The following is a 16,855-nucleotide window of genomic DNA, read 5'->3' as shown; positions in this document are numbered from 1 at the left end:
TTCTTTGTGTGTGGTTGTATTTTGCTTTATCCCCTAATAACAGCAAGCCCCAGGCACGACTCAGTGCAGCCTGCTGTCAAGGCTGGGGTATTTAAAGACACGCTATAGGGTCTGTTGGCTAAGATCAGGTTTTATAAACTTTAACTGAGACGGATTTCCTAGAAATTCTAACTTGGGAAGCATCTGTCCTTCTCACCCTCTCCCTTCGATCGCATCGGCAGCACGAGCAGTGCCATTATGCTGCTGGCAAACCACACGGCGATTGCTATTTAAGATTCGCAAATGCGATGCCAGGGTGAAGATCTGCCTCATCTTCTTCAGAAGACGTCTCCCTTCCAGAAGACATCAGCCCAAACGCCTGGCGGGCTGAAATCTTTGCAAGCCCTCTCCAGTGCAATGGGAAGGGCAGCTCCACGTGCACCAAGCTCCCCCTCTCTGCACGCCCGCTCTCGATGCTCAGCTTTTGGGTTTCGCCCCTCACTGCTGGCAGGGCCTTGCTGTGCCGGGCCCATTCCTGCACCCGTGTCCCCAGCCCAGCTGGCACACGGTGGCATCTGCCACGCTCTGGAGCAACCCTGCTGCAGACTGGCAGGTGAAAGTCAGGTCCTTTAAACACTTTGTGTAGCTTGTCCCCGTGAACCGCCGTATGAAAGCTATCGCTGCTTTGCGAGCCGGCACAATGGACACCGCGCGATACACCGGGTAATGCCCTTTATCACCAAACGTGAAGCAACAGCCAGCTGGTAAATGATTTCAAGGTTTGGACTTAGAAACCCTTTCACTTTGCAGGATGAAGTAATTGGGAGCTTTGGACGGCATGCTGGGGAAAGCACCGCCAAAGAAGAGCCCCTCGCCGAGGCGTCCCTTGGGCGCAGACACCGGCAGCGGCTCCAAGCCCACCCTCACCCCCAAGGGCCCAGTCCCGCTGATGCTGCTCCCAGCCGGTGAGTAACAAACCTCCTCTTTAAGACCTCCAGTGACCCACATCGCCCCAGTTTTCCCTACTCCACCAAGACTTTGGCGTTAATCATCCGGCTGCCTTCTGGAAAGCTCGTGCCCCGAGCCCAGCCCTGCCTCCTCCCAAACACCCCCAACGCGCCGCAGCCCCGGTGGTGCCCTCCTCCTCTCAGCAGTGATTCTGGCCGCCATCAAGACACCAGACCTGGCAGATCTTTTGCCTGCCCCATAAGGCCAGCCTGGAGCAGAGGCACAACGGGGAGCCCGACCCCGCTGCTCCCACCAGATGCCAGCCTCAGCTCTGCTCAGGCTTTCTCTGTTACCAAAAAGAGCTCCATCCAACCGAGTCAAGGCCAAGGCCCCAAGAAACAGCCACTTCCCCTCATTAGGATTTATGCTTTCAACCTCAGCATCGCGCCCAGTAGATAACTTCTGAACTCCACTCCATAAATTACAGAGCACGTTACGCTGAGCAGCCGGTGCCCCAGTGAGACCACAACAGATAACAGGCTGAGAAAAGCTGTTGCCACAGCGTTAGTTATCGCTGAGGAAAGAGAGATAAACCTGAATGAAATTATTTCATTTCTGCTGCCGAGTGGGATATTCTATCTTTTATCTCTGGCTTGTCAAGCAGGGTTTGGCAGATTTAACATTCACGTTATGGAGGAGGGCAAAAAATCAAACAACTATTTTCTGTGACATTTGGAAACCTGATGGAAAACTTTCGCTCAGGGAAATTCTCTCTTGACTGACTTCCCTGCGTTATTATACAGGCTACGAAAAACAGAGGTTTGCTTTTATGTGGTCTATTTATTTCTCCCACGTAGCCGTAAGACACGATGCCGTCAGGGGTGCAATCACAGGGAAACAGGAGTCACGGACAAATGGGTGGTTAAAAGAGGACAATTCCTAAAATACAGAAGTCTCATTATTATGTAAATACCCACAGCAAAACAAGAAAACGAAACCTGTTATGTGCATGTACCTAACTCTACAAGCACGAACGCATCCATTTTTCTCCCTTCAAAGAATCAGTAGCTCTTAAAAAATCCTAAATGTGATTTCCCTGCCGTACTGAAAAGCTTTGAAATGCAGTTAAATGGCTTTTCTTTAAAGAGTCTTCCTGTGTAATTCCAGCAGCAAGCAAGAAGTCATTCCGTGTGTTCTGATTCAGTTTCTTTATGCCAGTGCTGCTGGCGTAGAAAGGAAAAAAAAGGCACGGTTTTGCAGGAGCAGGGAAAGGGATGGGGTCTGCTCCTCTCAGTGGGAGACCTCTGAGCTGCTCCACGGCCAGAGGTCTGAAAGAACGGGAGAGAAAAAGCTCCCGGGAGCAAAGCGAGCCCTGCTTACACAAAGCAGAGGAAGATATCTCCCTGGACACAGAGGGAAAAACAAATTAACAAGCAAGAAATCACTTTCCCCTCCCTCACTCCGCCCCGAAGCCCTGCTTCATCTGTTCAGACACCAGGAATTGAATGTTCCAGCGCTCGGTGCCTGAGCCAACAGGGCAGCCAGGTCTGCGGAGCGGAGCTGGCACAGGTATCCTGAGATACGGCTTTCGGGCAGATGTCTCAGTGCTAGTGATTCATGCTTTTTAACATACAGGGGAAAGAGAACAGAGCCAACAACAAGATGGGGAACAGCGCAGAGAGAACAGCGTCTCCTCCCCACCAAGCGCGCCCTCCCCGTGGCACACACCTGCCGGAGGGACGGCCCCAGCTCGCCGCTCGCGGCCCTGCTGCGTCTGGGAAGGCCCCCGGTGGGATGGGATGGGGAGGTTTGTAGGGAGGTGGCACGACCTAAGGGCATGAGGGCCACCGAAACAGGCACGTGGGCCACGGACAGGGCTGGCCCCTCCAGGAGGCAGCAGGCGAGCGATGCCAAGGGTAAAGGTGGAGAAACTGCCTGCGTGAGAAGACAAAGCAAAATATGGAAAGGCTCCTGCAGGAAAACTTCCTCCAGCTGCCACGGGCAGAAAAGCCTCCCCGAGACTGGACATGGAGACAGCTCCCTTCTGACAGCCCCTCGGGCTCCCGCCTCCTTGGTAAGCCCACGCGCGTCTGCCCTGCGGGTACGGTCTGCAGCGCGCTCTGCCAGCCACGCGGTGCCGGGCCACCAAAGGAGCGCGAGGCCACGGAGCTCACCAGGAGCCGCGAAGGTGCTCGGCGTGAGTCAGCCCCGAGGTTTGGCTGCCGCGGCAAGAAGCACCAGCAGGCGCGGCAAGCCAAGGAGCTCGGGGCGCAAGAAAGGAGAGGAACGAAGGGGACGAGGCAGATGGGGACCCGAGGAGAAGAGATGGAGGAGGCTGCGCACGCCTGCCCCGCAAGGCAGCTGAGATGAGAGCTGGCAGGCGTTTCAGGGGATCACACCTGGCCTCATCACTGTGCAAGCAGCCACCCCAGCAAACAAGCCGCCGCTCTTCCCCTGCCGGGGGCAGCAGATTTGCTTCCCTGCTTCGCTCCTGAACCCACCCCACCATCGCAGTGCTCCACCTGAGGAATGCCCGCTCTTATTTTAGCCACCAACCTGCACGGATCGGCTCTGCAAAGTGTAGGATGCTGATGAGAAAGAAAACGTTTCCTTTCAAGGCAAACTGTGCAGAAGGGCAGTGACTGTCCGAAAGTGCAACTCGGAAACTGAATCCAGTGGGGCTAAGGAGGACCAAGGTGCTTATCTTCATTCCTAACTGAAAAGTCACTGAACGTGGTACGCGAGGAGGATCCTTACTAGAATGGGAAGAAAAGCATGGCATAAGCTGCCGAGTGACTCATCCTTTTCATGTCAAGTAAACATTAATGCTTGCACATTCAAACTCAACTGCCTAAAATTAAACACCTTAAACACACTTAAGCACCTCCATAGGTTGTCAGGTTTTATTGTGCTGAGAAGCAGCAATTTCCTTTGCCTGCGGTGAGGGCTCTCCAAGAGCTTTGCCTGCAACCACAGGCTTGGGTGCGAGATTTGAAGCTACACCAGGGTCAGGTGGTGACACACAGGTCCCTCTTACCAGCGGCAATTATCCAGAGAAATAAAAGAGGAAAAAGCGCAGTTTACCAGATACCCTACCTCTTCATAACGCAATTCCCCTCTAGAGCGTAAACAATAAAACAGAAGCGAAGGCACCTGGACACCACCGTGCAGCGTCAGAGCGTACCAAAGGAGCGTACCAAAGCGTGCTCTCGCCTTAATGACACACTTGGCAATGTGCTGCGCGCGCCTGACAGCGCAACCGGCCACGGGGCATGACACACAGCTCCACTTAGCACTGCCTCCCCTGAGAGGCGATGTCTTCCTGGGCTCGAGTGCTGCTGTTTGTACAGTCTCACCAGCCTGGATCCAGTGGCAGCGCTGAATTAATCACGCCAGTTGGCTGTGGCACATTTTTGGGTATGTGCTGTGCAAGGCTGGTTAAAGATAGTCCTCAGTATACGATCAGCCAGTTCCAGCTCTAAATCACCGTGAAGGCTAAGCAGTTTCACAGGTTTCCTTTTGAAGAGTGGAAAAGCAGAAAGCTACAAAAGAAGCAGTGAATTAATCTCTTTTTTGCACTTGTGTGACCTTTTTCCTGGAGATGCTTCATGTCTGCATGTTAATTAATTAACTCTCATATATCCATGTGAGCCAAGCAGTGTTGCCTGCCTCCTTTAAACACGAGACACCATATGATAAAGACGCTCAGGGGTGACGCAGGGAGTCAGCAGCAAAATCAGTGACAGACTGTAGAAACCTCAACTCCCAGACTGAGAGAGGCAGGAAAACAGGCAAAATGGGGCTGGTACTGAGGCAGGATTAACACCTGTAATCTTGGAGCTGAACCAAACCCAAAGCAGAAACTGGTCTGAACAGATATCTTTTTCACTCAAACCAGAACAACCTGAAGTGTTATTTTGTAGTTTTGTTGAGGTCAAACTGGAACCAAACCAGAAACCTTACCGAGCTGATTCCCTGCTGACAATACCGAGAACTCCTCCTACAGTGTATCACTAGCAACTAAAGGGGGAGGAGGGACGAGAGAACAAACCTAAACAAAAATGCTTTTTGTAAATGTGATTTTACCCCCTGCAAAAGGCAGATAGGTCTCTTTCCACTAAATGGACTTCATTACTCCTCTCATTCAAAAGAAGTACGTACGTTATGACAACAGGCATCAGTATACTGAAAAGGACACACAGAAATGTCAGCTTTTACCCACAAGCTAAAAAATCCCACCGCACTGACCATCGCCATTTTGCAGCTGATTGAGAGGTGCGAGCATCAGCCTGAAAAAGGTCAAAACTTGGGATTTCTGACTTGCTGAGAAAGGGTTAATGATTAAAAGCATTGTTCGTAAGAATGCAAAATAATTTATAGAAAATAAGAAACTGAAGCCATTTCTCCCAGAACAAGCCCCATTCTCCTTCGTCTTTGCCAGACCCAAATGCCACTCATACTTGGTATTCCTCGCAGTTGTGAGGAAGGCTGTGGGAGAAGCGCTGCAACCAGATCCCAGCCGGATTCTTAAAAGGGAATTTGGCTCCTTTGTCAAATACCAACGGCCCTATTTGGGCCAGGATCAACAACTGCATCCCAACTGCAAAGCCCTTTGCTCACGCCCTGGCCGGCGAGTGCCTCCGGCCCTCCCTGCCCTCCCGCGGCAGCAGCTGTCCCCTCTCCGCCACCAGGCCACTTGGCTTCCCGACGCTCCCTAGATGTTCCTCCTCGCTATCTCCCGCACCTTCCAGCCCCTTGTAAGGGCTTCTCCGGGTCAGGGGAATTTTAACCTCTCCCAGCCTGCTTGTCCTCAAGTACCGTGGAGTCTCCTGGCCTCGTCTAGCTGCTAGCCCTACCGGAGGAAAGCAATTAGCACGGAGAAATTCGCACCACCCACAAGGGCTGGGGTGCGGAGGGGCGTTGCTCGCCGACGAGCTGGCTCAGGAGAGAAACTCCTGTACGGGGCCGTGACAAAGCATCGACCAGGGGCCGTACAATGCAGTGCACCCACCGCCGCCATCGGCCCGGCCCGCAGGCCAGGACACGTCCACGTCCCTGCAACGCCGCGCGCCTCGTTTATCTCTCACCTGTAGGAGACAGGAAAGCGACGCGCCTCAATACCCAAGAATTCGCTCTTGCCTAACCGCCCGCCCGCAAAATGAGCGTGAACAATGGGCAGGGGGGTGAAGGAGAGGGAGGCAATAAAATAAATAAAAGCGAGCCGCGTCCAAGCGTCAGCTCCCGCACCGCGGCCTGCTGCCGGCCCGGGCTCCTGAGGGAGCTGCCGGAGGGCGAGGAGCGGCCAGCCCGGTGGGGACGTGTCACGTCCCGCTCGGCTGCCACCCTGACAGCAGCGACTTCCACCAGCACCTCAGGACCGTTGTTAAGCACATCTGACACATCTCGGCTCCTTTCCACTCCAATGCCTCCTCAACCGGTTCAAATATAGAAGCTGCCTTTCATTAGCCCCGGCCTATTACTCATTTCAATACCACTCCGGGTAGAAACCTCACTGCTAATTTGACAATGCCTTCATCCATTGTGTGCTAACCATGAGATACTTGGCAAACGCGGGGTTCCCAAGCTCCCGATACAGATTTCTGCCCCACCGATGGCGTGTGCTCTGCTATCGTTGAATGGAAACGTGGGCAGAGAGGATTTAAAGATGCAACGAATGCCGAAAGCCTCTTTGAATAAATCTGTATGTAAAAATGAGTTGAACTGTGCCCAACAGGATTTAAAAATTAATTCCACTATTTGAGGAGAGTATTTACATTTATACAGAAAACCTGAATTGTTGATTGTTTGGCTTTTTCGGGAGCCTAAGGATGAAGGTCCCTCCACACTTCCTCTACATCTGATCAGAAAGGAAAGACATTTTCCACCTTCACCTATTTATGGTGAACAAAACAACAAAAGGGGAACAACATCTGTAGGTTTCTACAGTTAATCATTTTAACGCAACAGGTAGGCAAAGCTAGTTTGGGGGAGTTTTATTTTTGTTTATAAATAAACTACTGACGCACATACGGCAGGGGAGAGCAATTCCTTTGTTAGTTAAAACAAGAGTGAAAATGCAGTGCTCAGTCTGCCAGGGTGAAAAAAAGAGGTGCACTTTGGACAAAAAAAAAGAGGAAAGACTTAATTCTGATTGATTATCTTTGAGTAATTCTAAACAGCCATAGCATTTATAAATAGGATTTCATCCAACCATTCAGTCTGCTGGAAGAACTTTACAATTTTCAAGATGACTGTTCCAAGAACAGCCCTAAACCTACTTCCCTCCCTAATGACATCTGGCTAATGAAAGACAAACAATGTACCCAAGAAGATCAATATGAAAAATTGCTGAATTCTGTCCAGCTAGACAAAATACATTTATATACTTTAAAATTGCAAATGCCCGTAATCTTTTCTGCAGTCACAGGCTAGCAGCTTCTTTTGGCTATCATTACCCCGTAAGAACTGAACACGGCTGAATTTGAGGAAGAGACACGCTCCCGGCATCTTACAGCACATTAGCAAACAACGTTCAAGTGTCCTGCGTGGGTTTGCGCAATTTGACAAATGTTTGCAAATGGACTATCCCCAGCAAAGCAGCGCTCCACAGACGGTCTCCACCTGGCAGGACAGGACTGCGTATTTCTAGGCCACCAGAACAATGCTAGAGTTGGGAGGTCTGCATAAATCAAGCCTTAAGTTTTTTCCATCAAACTTTTCCTCTTTCTCAACGACTTTTAGAAGCACCACTAGGAACTCTTTAATCGCAGAACTGTGGTACAACTGATGTCATCCCTTTTTTTAACTTCACGTGTGTATGGCTGTGCAGAGGGAGGCTGCTCAGGAGATACTGCTCTAGCAATAGGCAGAAGGGCTGGTACAACTCAGCCTTCTGTAAAACAGCTCGCAGCTAGATCCCATGGCCAGCAGGTACAGGTATTTTGTCTTGGGGAAGGTCTAGCGTTACCAGGGGAACCTCCCCTGACCCGAGGATATAGCCCTGGCTCTCTCAGGTTTTTTGCATACGTCCCTTGACATTGCCTCCAGCTGAAAAGCTGACCCACGAAATGAATTTTCTCCAAGGTCACGCACGCCTTACAACGGCGGTTTGTGAGGTATTTAAAAAAATGCAAACTTCCTTATTGTGAAAGTAGCTGATTTCCCATTTAAATGGAACGGAAAGCAAAAGGTGCATAAGCTTGCAACTAAAAATCTAATCACAGGTTCACTGCAAACCCACAAGCCAGAAGCTTTCTTTTGTGCCTTGAAGGTCCCAAGCACCCTCTCTTTGCAAAGACAATATACGGCACATCCAAATGCAAATCTATTCCTCTCTTTATTTCTATATTCAGCTCCCTGGCTGATTACAGGGAGGCATGTGTGTGTGTGTTCAATAGGTCCTCCTGCTTCTTTAAATAAGTTTAATAATACCCTTTTTATTTATGGGAGCCCAAAGTACAAAGGATGCAAGGCAGGAGCTCTGCAAGAGCAGAAAAGAAAAGCAAACTAGCCGAAGACACAGGCTGGCAAGGGCTCAGCGATTCAAAACTGTTGATTCTATAGCGACCAACTGCTTTCATTATGCACCGGTTCTCGGGGGGGGGGAAAAGCCCAACAGTTACGAACTTGCGAAGGAAAGGAACCCGCACGCCTCCCGTGCAAGGGCACGCTTGGCTAAAAAGGCAGTTTAAAACCAGGGCAGGCTAGGAAATATTCGAGACCCGCTTCCACACACTTTTCCTCCGGTGACTCTGAACAATGTCCTCCTGCATTAAAAAGTTGCATGGAGAAAAAAAAAAAAAAAAAAAGGCAGAAGAAGGGGAAACGCGAAGCCAGCCGCTCGGAGGGCTCACCGGGGAGGCAGGGCAGCACCGGCCCGGCTGCGGGAACCCCTCCGGCGGCGGCCGCAGCATCCCTGCCGCCGACCCCGTCTCCCGCTCGGGGCCGCGGCGACCCGCGGCCACCCCCCAGCCCTCCCCGGAGCCCCGGCGGTACCTGGCAGCGTCTTGTGCACCGTGTTGCCCATCGCTCCGCTCGGCGGCGCGGCGGAGCCCGGCGCTCCGCAGGGCCATGGACAGCGCCCGCCTCCCGCCTCCCTCCTTCCCTCCTCCCTCAGCCGCCGCCGCTTCCCTCAGCGCCCGGCCCGGCCCGGCCCCGCCGCCCCCCGCCCCACACGGCGGCTCCGCCCCGGCCCGGAGCACAACCGAGCCCAAGCGAGCCGAGCCGGGCCGGGCCGGGCCCCCGCCTCTCTGTGGGGCTGTGGGGCCGCCCCGCCGCCGGCCCCGCTCCGCCCCGGCTGTGAGGGGGCTGGTTGGCCCCGCGGGCTCCGCCACCCCCGGGACCCCGCTTTGTGCCTCAGGGAGAAGAATAACTAGGGGCTGTGGAGCGGGAGGGCGCGGGTGGGTGTTGGAGGTGCTGCCCCGAGGGGTCCCGAGGACTGGGGCGCCCCCCATCCCTGTTCGTTCCCTCATGGGGTGGCCTTGGGTGAGGCGCCCCACGTCGCCCTGACACGGCTGGGGCCTGAGGCCAGCCTTGTGCTGGCGAATTCGGAGCCCACCGATGCCATGGTGACGAAGGACACCCGGTGCCGGCGAAATCGGCCATGTGGTTTTTCCATCTTCCAGTCTCAGACAGAAAAGAAAGTTCGTAGCCCAGTTAGAGGAGGGCGAGGGGCTCCATCTCCTTGCTGGCCCCGCTGAGGGGTGATGCTGCCGAGCCCTTCTGCTCTGGCACTGCTTGCTTACTTTTAAAAAGGGGGCAACGGGAGGGTGGGAGCCACAAAATGCACTGCAGCCACCCCACTGGGTTGGTGCATGGTGGTGGGGAAAGGCCAGCACTTCCCGTGGCAGAAGTTGCCTGCAGGGACTCGGACATGTCCTGGGACATAAAGTGGAAAGGGGGAGAGCCAAGCACCAGCTGCTCAACGGCCTGGCAGAGATCAGGCTCTGATCTATTGCAGGCAAAATAAGCTAGAATAACAAGCCTTTAATCCCTAGATCACGTTGAACGGGTCAAGTATGGCTCAGGAGATGAGAGGGGACAGAAAAACCTAATTTCCACTATTTTGTGCCACCATATGGATTTGTTAAAAATGGGATTATCGAACGAGACACCAGCAGCTGTTCTTAAAAGTGCTTGCACCCATCTGCTGTCGTCTTAGGTCGGCATATGTCTCCCGCTGTCTGCGGTGCCCCCAGCACCAGACCCGGTGCCACAGGGCAGGAGCTGGCGCACTGCGCACAGCGCTGCCCCTCGGGGACACGGGGAGGGGAGCAAAGCCACGCTGAGCACCGAGGGGAAAGTCCTCGTTTCACTGCACAGCGGGGAACGGGAGGCTCTGCCTAATCCCGACCAGTTTCCCTCAGCAGGGAGTGGTAGTTATTTTAGGGCTTAAACGAGTCTTCATGCCAGAGGGGTTCTCCGCAGCCGGGGCTCCGCAGCTGCCTGCGGGCTGCCAGGGCAGGCGATGTGCTCGCCGTGTGCGGGCTGCCTGCCACCTCCCCGGGGGCAGAGCGGGAGACACGCCACGTCCCTCCTTCCACACCCCGTCCACAGCAGCCCAGAGACGGTCGCTGCCTTTCCCAAGGGTGTTCCAGCCCTTCCTCCCCCCCAAAACGAGACGAAAATAGAAGACAATGACATGGAAATGCACATCCTTAGGACATGGAGGCAGCCTCCAGGAATGCAATCAATGCTCCTAGTTCTCCGCATCGTAAAAATGTAGAGTTTGTTAAAATAACCCGCTTCACACGATGCTAAACAATAAGCACGAGAAATAGTTTGGTGAAGATGACTTCATCTTCCCCAGAAACCACACTGAGAAAGTACAAGGGAACCAGGAGATGGCATGGAGCGGGAACTGAAAGGCAATGCAAAGTCACTGCTCCGCCTGCAGAAACGCAGAAAGGAAACCAACTGTCCAGAGCAGGGGACCACAAATGAAGGCTCATTAGCATGTTTAAATTATTTCTGCTCCAGCGAGCTTTGATAACTATTGATAACACACTTCAGTAATCTCTTCTGTAAGCCTGACAGATGGCTGCTGCTCTGAAGAAATCCCCTTCCCTCTCTCACCCTCGTGTTGACCAAAGGACAGAATGACCCCCATAGGTGTCCTTCACTTTAATACCTGCATTCTCACTTACAGACATAAAATAGTAATAGCACCCAAGCTCTTTCCTAGTATTTTTTATTACTAGGTCTTAAACCATTTTGCAGACAAGGTTAGTGACGTTATTCTTTTTTTACAGGTGATGAAACTGAGGCACAGGAGACATGTACAAGGTCACCCCGTCAGCCAGCAGCAGGCTCGGGAGCAGAGCTCGGGAAGGGAGCAGCCCCAGCCCCTTACCCATGTTGGATCCAGCTGTGTTGAGGCATGCATGCTGTGCTGCTGCTTCTCCCACTACATCTTCTGTGCCCCTCTCCTCCCCCCTCCAAATTCAACTCAGGGTAATACCATGCAAGAGAAAAAGGATCTGAAAGGCACTCTGTATTACACAGATGGACGTAAGACGTCTACTTCCCAGCTCGCCTGAATCGCCTCTAAATCTTACCATGTGTGGATGCGCAACCCAGGGCTTTAAAATCTGGGACAAAAAAAGAAAAGAGACAAATTTCTTTCTGAATCAAACATGGTTGACTTCCACCTAAGGTTTGTTACAGACAGGGATCCAGTTCAAACCCTCCTATAGCCGTGTAAACAGCCCAGGCCTTTCACGAGGTGGTATGGGCTGCACTGAATGGTAACACTCACATAAACATACTCATCAACGTCGTGTTTCCAGAGATGGAAATTACTTCCAAAGAACAGCTAAATTTCCGCTGATTGATACCAGCCTGAGCTATAACTCTCCTTAGAGCATCAAATGAGTCGCACTGTCTGTACAAACCCCTTGGGGGGTTGGGTTTTTTAGGATGAAGGACAATGTGAGTTGTAAGGTATCACTGTTATCAGCTGTCAGCCTCGTGTATCTAACAGATGGCAGTAAATAATGACAGGCTCATCTCTTTCAGCAACAGTGAGTTAAAGCACTGACAGCTCCGTCGGTCTTCCCCCCTCGGGGCAGCGACCCCCCTGTGCCGGTGGGGCACAAGCTCCTGCCATTCCCAGGGCAGCTGCATGGGGGGCACGGCAGGGGGCCGATAGCCCCAGCTGCTGGGTGCTTCCCTCTCTCAAACTGGCCGGTTTTGTCTTGTTCAGAGCTTAGCTCCACTGAAAACCTTCATCCCATACCTACCCTTTTTTCTTTTGCCACCTTTAGGGCTTCTCCAAATCTCCATCGTTTCTTGGAAGCCAGATTGCTGCTTGCAAACAGTTGCCTGGGGAGTTGCACTTAGCGCTGCTCCACGGCCCCAGGGCTGTCACCTCTCGCTCTGGCTTCACACCCCTGCACCTTCAGTTCTTCTCTTTTCTTTTCTTTGTGACTCTAAATCCGAGCAGACACCTGGAGCATCCATTTTGGTTTCAGCCCCAGCTGTCTGGAGCTCTGAGACCGTCCAGAGTACTTCCACTGCATCACACCCTGAGCTCTCCTTCTCCCTCCCCTACTAAGCGGGAGCTCCCTGGGAATTGTCAGAGACTGCGGACAAGAAATACCCTGGAAAAATACGTGAGTTGACTGCATGAACCTACAAGGCTCTTCCAGCAAGCAAATGCCACCACACCTAGAAGAGGAAGGAACAGGACACGGTCCCTCCGAGGCGCACGCTGGTGACATGGGATGCACCTTCTTCAACAAGTACGTACCCAGCATGAACACACCAAGCAGCACCACAGAAAGAATTGCGTTCCTACTGGCACACGCACAGCAAAAAGCTCGTTTTTGCAGCTGTGCTGCATGGCAGTACGTGCTTCCCCCTGCACAAACCCCACTCCCGCTGGCACCTCGTGCTTCCTTCCCCCCGAGCTAGCGGCTTGGTGACTGCCCGGGGAGGCAGTAGGTCTGACTGCTAAATACAGATGTCTCTCATCTCACAGCCTCCCAGCCTCTGCACCTCACCTTTGGAAAGAGAGTACTAATGAGCATTGCTCCTACTTGGAGGAAAAAAAAAAAGTTGTCGTTCCCTGAATTCCCTGAATTCCCATAATCCACGTTTTGGGAGGTATTTGTTTAGGAGGGATGCATGTACAGAGCGTCCTCCGGCACCGCGCAAAGCCGTCCTGCCACCCACACGTTCCAACTGCTGCAAGCAATTGCTTTCCTCCCCTGCTCTCAGCGTTAGCACAGGATGCACAGGGTCCTCACAGGTCACACAGAAACTGGCTTTTACTTTTTTTTTTTTTTTCGCTTTAAGAAATCAAGGGAAGCAGAAGCTTCCAGCGCAACAGTAGGAAAACATGCACCTTCCAAAGAGCTTCTTGAACTGGCCTTGACTGCTCAGCAATTGAAGCTGTTTCCTGATCCGAGCCCTTACTGCCTGCTGAAGATTTGGCTGCCGTGAGGCTTATTTACCCAAAGCTGGGGAGATTAAAGCACATTTTCTGGGAGACAGGGCAAAATGGTGTTGGGCCAGAGGTAACCCATGAGATCTGACGCAGAGAGGGAAATGCAGCCCGCAGAGCTGGACCCATCCCATGGTCAAAGAAACCCCGTGAGGCTTCAGAAGCAGCAGTGCCCATCTGCCCTGACGGCACTTCTGTATTCACCATGCAGCGAGCGGTGCGATGTGTGCCAGTCGTGCATCGTATGGAAAAGTAATCTCTGACAAGAAGCCGGAGGAACTCTCAGCCAGAGAAGGTGTGGGCATCGCTGGCAAAAAGGACCCGGTGATGGATTCCTTGGCTGCAGGAATCGCAGCCCAGGCAGAGAGAGGAAACGGCGACACCACAGTGCGGCAGGGCTCAGTACGGTGTCACCCCCATGAGCCGCATCCCGAACGGCTTTGGTACGAGCAGTAACACGGTCACCAAGCAGCTGCAGAGGCAACCATAAGAGGCAGAAGCCGGGGTTGCAGCGAGGACGATGAGGCTGCAGGGAGGAACGAGGAGCAGCCAGTGGAGAGGAAGCATCAACAGGGAGACTCGGGGAAAGCATCTTTTCTGGGAAGAGTGAGGCTGTTTGTTCTGCTGCGCCGTTAATCCCTGTAGATGAACGGCGCTTGCCGTCCGGAGAACCAAAAAGCATCAGCCGTGGGTCGTTCCCTGCCCTTTGCACAGGGCATGGGGAGATGAGGGACCTGTGGCCGTGACCCCGCGGTCCCAGAGGCACCAGCTCTGCTGGGAGATGCTCCATCTGCGAGTCCCAGACGAATGCCCTTTCCTTCGCCGGGGGTGGAGGGTGGGTTGGGCCCATGTAAGGAAGAATTTCCAATTTAGAAACGAACAGAGGCAGTTCCTATTACTGCTAGTGGAATGTCAGCATCTCTGGTCCCAAGCACCACTGTCAACAAACACGCTCACAAATGCTCCTTCAGCATCAGCCAAAATAAAAATACCCCCCTCCATTTCTTTCAAAGAAAGCGTCTCTAGCTCAGCATTCACTACACACATAACAAGCCCTCATTTTTCTTTTTAAACCCAGTCTTGTCCATGTAATTTTAACATAAAGGAACTGGTTGTGGGCTGTGTTATCGAATGAGTCATCATTTTGTGTGACAGTATAATACGATTTGGAGAATTCTTGGCACGCCGGTATGGATTATGCATTATAATCTCTTAATTTGGACTGCCGGTGCCGTGCGGCATTGACCGGAGCAGGAGGGAAGGAGCAGGTTATCTGCTATATTACAGCCCTCGCCCTGCTGCTGCTCGGTGGTGTGACCTTCGCGGGTTAGCTGCCTGCTCTCTGCCTTGCCTTCCTTGTCTGCGAGGCAGAAACGAGCCTGTGTCTAGCAGCAGGGTAAGCTGATGTTTGCACAGGAGATCTGAGGAACGTTACATACGGGAAAATTATTATTTTAATAAGGGAAGAAAAGCTGAAGTACTTTGTTTTGGATGCAACAGGCTGATCTCTGGCAGTACTGTGAGAAATTCCCAGGACACAGCCCCTGCATGCCGTATACCTGTCACAAACTCATTGGAGGCAGGGAATGATTTTCAGAAACATGAGGAATAGGAAGCGCTAAGAGGAAAGTTACTGATTTCCAAACTGCAACTTTTCAGAAAATGAGGATGATTTCTGATAAACATTGATATGCAGAAGATAAATATGGACCATTGTGGAAACCCCTTCCCACACCTCAAACACTGCATGGAAACGTAGTCTTGACAAGCAACATTGGGTCAAAAACCCCAGACCTGAGAACAGCTATTATTTGCTGGGGGGGAACAGAGGCAGTGCCAGGTGAAGGAGGAGCCACATTTGGCTCTTAGGGTAAGGGGTGATGAAGATGAGGGGCTGCCACCCTGGGGGAAGAGGAAGCGCGTGTGAACCGGGAGCCGTGGACACTCACCCGCTTCAGGCAGGACTAAAAGTACTGCTGTTGGTTCACCCAGTTCCTCCGTCAGAGCGGAAAAGTTTGGGATCACAGTGTGCTCGGGAGATCCAAACAAATAAACCCAGAGCGTAACATCTGCAACTGTTACTAGTAACCCCCCCAGGCTTCCCATCCCCTCTGCTTTTTTTAAATGCAACGCGGCCCATATTTAGCAAAGGGTCACGAGGCAGCCAGCAGGCCGGGTACCCATTTCCAAAGCTTTCTCCATCCCTCTGGCTAGCCGCCTCGCCAGCCCAGGACGTTTGGCTTTGTCTGCACTGTGCAGCACGTCGATGGCCTGGCATTAGCAAGAAGCAGTATTTCTAGAAGGAAGATGACTTTTATGAGATCTAACCACCAAATGAGGAATTTGGGGAGACTGAGGAATCCCCTCGGAGAGAAGAAACCACCCATTCAGAAGAAATAAAACCCACCGTCTACGTTTGTTGACAGGAGGGTTTCTTCTAAGTGTGGCCTTTGGAAAGCAGCTTGCTCCTGCCAAGGCAGCTCTGCCAGAACTGGGAGACGGCTGGGACAGATAACCAGCCTTCCCTGAGACCAAAAGACCAAGTTTTCCCAACCACCAGTGAGGAGAGGTCACCTGTGGCAGGCGAAGCAGGCAGACAGCTCCAAGTGGCCTCCAGGAGCAATTTGGGGAGGGCAGGACAAGTGAGAACCACAAACACGGGACCGCTGCCCATGCTTTCAGCTCTCCCCTGTTACTCATTTCCCCAGGCAGGGCAATGACTGAAAGGCTGCTTGGAAATGCAGTAGCTGATAATATTTTACAGCTTAAGAGCTCATGTAAAAACAAAACAAAGCAAAACAAAAAAACCCTTACATACTACCTCTGACATCCTCCAAACGCAGGACAAACTTCTTAAGTCTTTACTTGGGAGTTAGTCCTTTGAAATGAAGGAAGAGGAAGGAGAATGGAGGAATACTGGATGACCCAGAAAACTGTCAAGGAAAAAAAAAATCTTTCACTTCTTGTTCATTCTTCTCAATCCTTTCAAACATATTACAGCAAAAGGGAGCTGACCTTTGGTGGCTTACAGTTAATTTGTAAGAGTGAAGCTCTGTGCCCGGGAGATCCCATGCTGCTGTGCCAGCTACCCAGCACAAAGCTGTGGCTGGAAGGGCTGCGGGGGAGCTCCGCACGTGGCTGGCGGGGGCCGGAGGCAGAGCAGAGCCCACCAAACCCTGCACCTCTGTGCGGCTGGACCCATCGCGCCCGGGTTGTGCCGGGAACCGCGCACTGCCACCCACCAGCACGTCATCACGGGGGGAAACCGCACGCAGGGGCCAGCGAGATGCACGAAGCTGCCACGTAGAGACGAGCAAAGCCTTTTGTTCTGCACATCTCCTGCGCTTCACTCAGCGCACCCAGCACAAGCCAGGCGAGAGATGAGTCACGGCTCTCGCACAGCCGGGGCTCCTGGCTACCCCGAGCCCCGCGCCTGCATCAGCGCCACGACTCAGCGGGCACGGCGGGGCAAGGCCAGGGATG

At 52.7% G+C, this 16,855-nt stretch overlaps 1 protein-coding gene across 7 annotated transcripts in view; it reads right to left on the bottom strand.

Annotated features, from left to right (window-relative positions):
* Positions 1-16,855, bottom strand: part of NEURL1B (neuralized E3 ubiquitin protein ligase 1B) — a 129,280-nt gene that overhangs the window by 25,118 nt on the left and 87,307 nt on the right. For 2 of the 7 annotated variants that reach the window (XM_067005571.1, XM_067005572.1), the window contains exon 1: positions 3,484-5,967. The exons of 3 other annotated variants lie outside the window; for them this stretch is intronic. In XM_067005571.1, coding sequence (XP_066861672.1) covers positions 3,484-3,709 — 226 coding nt within the window. In that variant the 5' untranslated portion in view covers positions 3,710-5,967. Of the gene's footprint in view, positions 1-3,483; positions 5,968-8,922; positions 9,078-16,855 lie in introns of those variants that run through there. 2 more of the 7 variants (XM_048080385.2, XM_067005570.1) reach the window with 2 other exon arrangements.

Source organism: Anser cygnoides, chromosome 14 (assembly GCF_040182565.1).
Source record: "Anser cygnoides isolate HZ-2024a breed goose chromosome 14, Taihu_goose_T2T_genome, whole genome shotgun sequence".
NCBI lineage: Eukaryota > Metazoa > Chordata > Aves > Anseriformes > Anatidae > Anser > Anser cygnoides.
This window is presented reverse-complemented; position numbering and strand designations above follow the sequence as displayed.